This window comes from Nilaparvata lugens, unplaced genomic scaffold, assembly GCF_014356525.2.
Source record: "Nilaparvata lugens isolate BPH unplaced genomic scaffold, ASM1435652v1 scaffold6815, whole genome shotgun sequence".
NCBI lineage: Eukaryota > Metazoa > Arthropoda > Insecta > Hemiptera > Delphacidae > Nilaparvata > Nilaparvata lugens.
This window is the reverse complement of record NW_024092566.1, coordinates 1571-8957: the sequence shown is the minus strand read 5'-3', so window position 1 is coordinate 8957 and position 7387 is coordinate 1571. Positions and strand designations below refer to the sequence as shown.

General features: G+C 31.5%; 1 protein-coding gene across 1 annotated transcript; it reads right to left on the bottom strand.

Moving 5' to 3' along the window:
• Positions 1 to 442: 442 nt before the first annotated feature.
• Positions 443 to 6547, bottom strand: LOC120356467 (serine/threonine-protein kinase S6KL-like; the record flags this gene model as incomplete). Its single annotated transcript, XM_039445393.1, has 3 exons — positions 443 to 1157; positions 2185 to 2343; positions 6440 to 6547. Coding segments are annotated over 3 exons (446 nt in total), but the record flags the coding sequence as incomplete, so codon positions are not given.
• Between the last annotated feature and the right edge of the window lie 840 nt (positions 6548 to 7387).

Genomic DNA, 7387 nt, shown 5'->3' with positions numbered 1-7387 from the left:
CATTATTACATACATCTAAAGTCATACAAATTTTTCCTGTTGAGATTATGATAATCTTATTCAAATAACAGTCTCCTAGAAGTTTACAATAAAAACAAAATAGGCTATACGAATATTCATTTATTCATTATTTATTGATTCATACAATTAGTACATCATTAAAATGATAGAAAGAGAAAAAATAAGATAGCCTTGTGCTATTCCTCTCCCTAATTTAGATAACGTTTAGCTCGAAATAGTCTAGTTGTTGTTCACTTCACAAAATTTTCAGTTCTTAATTATTTTAACAAAGTAGATTTTTAATTTCAGATTATTCAAAGCCAAACATAAAAGAAATATTTCAAATTATTATCACTAAAAGGAAATATTCACATTAAGAAATAATTTTGAAGGACTAAAAACAAACTTAACTCTAAAAGCCTAAATAAACATATTCTATCTACACTTAACACATTTCTATCACATACTAACTATTTTCTACTACTTTTAATGCACATTAGTGTAGGTATGGTATAGTAGGCAGTCTTAATTTGATTCAAACTATACTACAATATTGAAATATTGATTATGAAAATTAAAAATTCAAGATGTCATTTATATTAGAATTATTTTGAAACTTAATTGCAAACTCAATTAGCCCTAAACAAGTAAAGTTATCATTGAAATATTGTCTATATAATAATATACTTTTTACCTGAAATTCCTTTATTTTTGCTGGTAAATAGTTGAAATATGTTGGTGTAAAAAAGTTCAAACTTTCGGAAAGCTGAAAAGTTTCAATCTGCAAATCGAATTAACAACCTTCACCAACAACCACTAGACAAGGTGCTTCAGACAAAAGATGGACATTTTTGGACATTATTAAACACAATGGACCATTAAAATTGAAACTATAGGTTTAATGGTTCATTAGATTTAATAAGTGTCCAAGGAACCGGGCATATGAGTTGTGAAGACGTACAGAGAAACTTGTAGATATCAACTTGATGTGAACAAAATTAATTTTGGAAAGAGCTTGAGAAATATTAACAGTATTTCTTGCAAAATTGAGAGTTCGGAACTCACCTTTGAAGTAATCAGCACACAGGCAAGAACACCCAAAGACCACCAGTCAACAGCGTGACTGTATCCGTTCTCAACGCTCAGGATTTCAGGAGCTAGAAACAAGTTGCATCAATTAATGTCAGTAATTATAATCGCAATTATTTCATAATATTATAATATATATGGTACTGAGGCTGAACATACACATAGCAAGTCAAAAGAGAGCCAATGAACTACAAAAGGTTAAGTAAAATGATGAACAGAACAAAAGCGGCAATATTCTTTATTCTGTATTGATTCATACAATAAGTACATCATCAAAATGATAGGGAGAGAAAAAATAGGGTAACCTTGTGCTATTACTCTCCTAAATTTAGATAAAGTTACACATAGTCCGAAATAGGTTCGGACTACAAAGTCTTGTAGTTGTTCACTTCACAAAATTTTCAATCCTTAATTATTTTCACAAAGTAGATTTTTAAAATTAAATGCTTCAAAACCAAACATATAAGAAATATTTCACATTATTAACACTAACATTTCGAAATATTAAACAATAGTGTTATGTCGGAGAATGAACGTATGAAAACAGAATGAAAAACAGAAATAAACCGCAAAAACTCAACACCAATAATGACACAATTCACAAATTCTATAGGTTTTAATCAATTGTTTAATATTGCATCGTATCTGATCTCCTTAATCTTAATAATTGTGAATTCGGACTGGAACTATCCACGTAGAATTGAAGAAAGAATCAGTCTTATTTATCTTGCACTGTGTTATAAATGAAATGGTTGAAATTTGGGAGATCACGGCCCGGTTGCACAAAAGCCGGTTAAATTTAACCGTGATTAATTTCACGAGAACCAATCAGAGAAGGCCTTTTTGATAGTGCGGTTTCTCCGATTGGTCCTCGAAGAATTTAATCACGATTAAAATTAAACCGGATTTTGTGCAACCAGGCCCAATAGTTACAAGTCGATTGGCCGATGTTTATGGTCAATCATGCTCTTTGTAGCTGGGAAGCAATATGGATGAAAACGAGATATAATATAATTGATATAATATTATTATAAATTCGAATAAAGAGAAGAGTTTGTTTGTAAATTGATTTCAAAGTCATTTTCATCTTCTCACCCATATATTGAAGAGTTCCACATATTGTTGAAGTCCTCTTATTGTAGGGTAGCCATTTTGCCAGACCAAAGTCAATGAGTTGCGTATGCCCCTCTTCGTCTAGAAGAACATTTTCCAGCTTCAAATCGCGATAAATAACGCCCGAATTGTGTAAAAAATCTGTAAAAGTAAAGTTTGGTTAGCAAATGTAAAACTTTATGCAAGCATGTTTTATTATTATATTTTGATGAGGAATTTCCAGTTTCACAGTTGCTTTCAATGAGTATCGCAGGAAGAATAGAGCTCAAGAAAAAGCTGAAATAGTTATTTGTGCAACTAGTGCGCAAAGTGACAGTTTGCTGCACCGAAAGAAACGTTTACGCCCGAGCCGTAGGCGGAATGGCTTCTTGAGTGCAGCAGAGGAGCACGTAATTTTACATTTAATTTTTCCTACAGTTACCATTGAATATGAGAAGTGGTTGATTCAAATTCAAATTCAAATGATCTTTATTACATCACAAAAAAAAGTAACACAGCAGCAGAAACATTAGATAAATAGTGAATATTCCCCACAAAGACAACAAGTCTGGGTGTGGGGAATGAGCATCGTGAACTGCATTATAACAACCTGACAGTTGAAGATTTATAATAAAAAAACAATAGAATATGTAAAGTAGAGTAAAAATAAAAAAAAATATCTTTAGAGGATGTGGAGAGCACTTAATGCTGTTGAACCAAACTTCTGTAGTTAAAAAAAATACATACATATATATATATATATATATATATATATATATATTTATATACATATATATATATATATATATATATATGGTACTGAAAAAAGAAAAAAAAATGTAGTACAAACTGAATAATTTTAAGAGACATACAGAGATGAATGATTATGGGTAAAATGATGGCTGAAATGCATCAAATGCTTGTGTGTGTGTGATGCTGTTATTAATAGCAACTTTGATTCATTTAAAAATTGATAATCCAATTGAAGTTGAAAATTCTCAGCCAAAGTTCTCATTTTTATTCATTCAAGAATCAGAAAAAATGCAGATGGAACAAAAACTTCACATTCAAAATACACGCCAACAGCTTGTTGGCTGAACCGAGATGCAAGATGGCTGAACACAACAAGATGGCTGAACCGACAAGCGCGCGACCTAGTGGGAAGAATCGTACCTAAGTTAGTTTCATCCAGCTAAAAATTACTGAAACACGATTCAGAAATTCAGACTTTTGCTCAAATTAACGAGAAAATGCTCAAAGTAAACTGAAAAATATTTATAAAAATAACATAGACAACAGAGAATATTTATTGTAGTATTGTTATGTTTTTTATTATTTTTATTTATATGAATATCGAACGGTAATCATTTAACCTCAAAATTCGAATTTTATAATGTATATTTGCTACTTTTCTCATTTCTTGGAGTTGAAATAATAATTATCAATAGAAAAGAACTATTATTTATTATTTAATGATGAGAATTCGTAAATTATGATTATTTAATTATGATTTAGATGAACATTATTCTTGTTTTGGATTTCTAGATTGGGATTTTATCATAAATGTAGGGTAGCCATTGAAATTATTCTTATCTAAATCTAACCACAGTCATTTTTACCAACTTAATTTTTGTTTTCGTGCACTAATCCTCCATATAACCCACCAACTATTTTGTGTTGCCATGTTGCAAATCTGGAGTGCAGAAAATTTTTTTCCCGCACTAGAGCGGAAAAGTGAATCTTTGCGTTCTGTAATCAGTGCAGGAATCGTCACTTTTCAAGGTAACTGTAGGAAAAGGTTATTTAAAACGTAGAATTGATGGTGATGTTGTAAAATCTCTCCATAATAAGAAACAAAGATATTGTCAATAATTGTTTTATATTGTCGATATTGACAATATCTTTGTTTTCTTATTATTTAAAGCGATAAAAAATGACCCACGAGAACAAAGTAAGTACAAGGCAAGACACAAAAAATGAAGTTCAAAAAAAGAATATTTAGAACGATAAAAAATTACTGTAACTTATCCCACAAGCAATACTTAAATATTTTGTTATTCTTTAATTTGAATTCATATAATCCACTGAATAATTCAAATTTATTTCAATTTAAAATATTCATAATGCTTTGAAAACTCGGATGTGTTGACAAATTATACAATTGTCTCTTATAGTTTAATGTACTGTAACTGTTCTATTACATGTTAAGAAAACCATATCAAACTATGATGAACGAGGTTCTTTGCACAGCTTTACTGTAAAATCTAGTCATATTATTAATGTCCCTCGGTGTAGACTGAAAAAGACACAAGACCACTGGCTTGTGGGTGGTGAATGAATATAAGTGTAGACTTCAAAGATGGTTTAAGAAGAGACCTTTCTACTCTATTGCTGAGTTCTTGAATGAATCTGAGTTTGATATGTAGGCTGTGATTCTTGATTTGAACTGTGATATGGATTCTTCTGAATGTATGTTTCTTGTTTGCTGTGTTTTGTTTTCTGTCGGTATTTGTCTGTTTACAATATTATTTTAGCTGTTGACTTTGTTTTGTAACACCCAACTGTTGATCTTGACTAGAGATTTAGACTAATTAAAATGTGATGTTTCTAAAAATGTAAGACTGAACTGAAATTAAGTGAACAATAACTAAGGACTGAAACTGAAAATAGTTAATTGATTGTTATTGTTCTATGCCTAACAATATGTAATTATTTTTTTCTTTTTATTTACAATACTCTATGTTTGAAACAAATTCTTGAGTGAATAGATTTATTTATTTAATGTGATTTCTGTAACTTGTACATTAAACGATCTTGTCAGAAAATATTCTGACAGATTACAACAGAATTAGTACAATAGATTACTGTTTTCACTCGGACAAAATAAATATTCATCCCAGCATGCAGTTGTATACTCAATAATTGGATATTATTCAATTAAAATCAACCAGTGGAACTACAGAAAGCCACCAGTGGTGAACTTCAGTAAAGTAAGCTGAGACACCAGGATTAGCAATGGAAAGTGAGTTATTGTATGATTCATTATTCACTAAGAGATAAAAGTAATAATATAATAATATAATTTATTTATAATAATAATAAATATACATATCTTTCATAGAATTAAATTGGCAATTAAAGTTCTATTATGCTGTCACCATCAGAGTGAGGTGATATTATAAGTCTAGAGACTAAGGTCCGGTTGCACAAGAGCAAGTTAAATTTAACCGTGATTAATTTTACGAGACCCAATCAGAGAAGGCCTTTTTGATGAGACGGCTTCTCTGATTGGTTTTCGTGGAATTAATCACTATTACAATTTAACCTGCTTTTGTGCAACCGGCACTACATTTGTAGAACTCATCTAAAGCTAAAGCTTAGATTAATGAGTTGATATTGAGTTCTATAGTGTGGTCCACAATATAATGGTGGTATTTGTTTAATATTGGTGTTGCTATCACTGTCTATCATTCGACAAAGCGGATAACGCTATCCTTTTCTAATCCTTTGCCAGATCGTTTTTTAACAACGTGGAAATGCAATTACTTAACAAAACATTCAATCTATATCATGAAAATTTGTCATTCAATTATTGAAAAATACATTATATTTGACGAATAAAATATGATTGGTCATTACAAAGACGTCTTTAATCAGCACTTAATCATGGTTAAATATTTCATAAAATGTTATATTCAATTGAGCCACAAAAAATATTTTGAAATTGGATTATTTGAAGTTCGATCCAATAAATGGGATGTGGAAATACACAAAATTTAAATTTATCTATCCACATATTTATATAGATCACTGGTTCCCAATAAAGTTGTGTTCCCAAAAAAGAAGAATGAACCGTTATAATATTACACCAGATATACCGGTATCAGCTATCCTCTATAAAAGACAGTGACAAGGCAGAGAATCGGCAACGTTGTTCTCCCACATTTCTCCACTGCCATTATAAAGTGATCCTTACTATAGAGACTAATAATAATATTCGTATGGCTTTTATTGGTGGGGAGTTCCTGACGGAAGTTCCACCTGGCCTGAATATATCATTTGAGCCGTCAATGGGCCTTACGACTGTCATACTTTAGCCGGGACCGACAGTTTAACGTGGCCATCTGATAGCACAGGAGTGATCTGTTCAAAAACTTTTGGCTATATAAGCGTGGTTTGAACCTGGGATCTCTAGGCTGCTACGCAAACACTCTACGGATCACTCGCAACTATAGAGACTAAATTTGGGGAAACTCACCTAAAGCTAATGCTATTTCGGCAACATAAATAGCGACAAGTTCTTCTGGTAACGAGCCGTACACTTGACATAAAGATAGAAGTTCTCCACCGCTTACAAAGTTACTAACTGAAACAGAGAGAAGAGTTCATCAATGACGTTTTGATATTAAAAATGTATTAATACTTTATAATACACGAAGAGGTTTACACGTTTAATTTTATATTAGAGGAGGAGGTGGTAATATGGACCCCCACTTTGTTTTTGTCTTATAAAATGGATACTATTGATAAAAAACCTTTGCTTTTTGCAGAAATACAATCTATTGTTAGTTGCAGAACACAATGTTTTATTAATATCATCAAAACCCTCATTTTATATTTTTTTAAAATAAATTTTCATAACCCTACACATACTGAAAATATTGGGAGGTGTTGTTAATATGGCCCCCATGGTGTTTGTAATATGGACCTCATAATTTACATACAAAAATAAGGAGAAAAAATTAAAAACGGCTTTGTGGCACTAAAAAAGTTTATTATGCATGAGTAATAGTCTTATATTAGGGTAAAAAATGGATTATAGATATTTGTAGATGATTGAAGGTCAGTGAATGTAGAAAAAAGTTAACGACAAAAATTGCAGACATATTCCTCCCTCTCTGCTCCTGCACATTCATTATGGGCCCAAAGAGAACACTTCAAGCATTGGACCCATAATTCTCCTCATACATTACTCAAGAATTTTTCATCGCAGAAAATACATGACACATCTTTTTCGTCTGGTTGAGGCTCTCCAATTGGCAGGTCAAAGGGTGACTCGATGGAGCAAGTGGAGAGCTGCACCTCATCATCATCATCATCACTGCTGTCGGTTTGTTCTTGATGTTTAGGCCTTTTTATTGTCTTGATTTTCCATGCTCTTGATCAGTAATAGGAGATTGGAGTCCTGATGTAGAAGGCTGAGGGT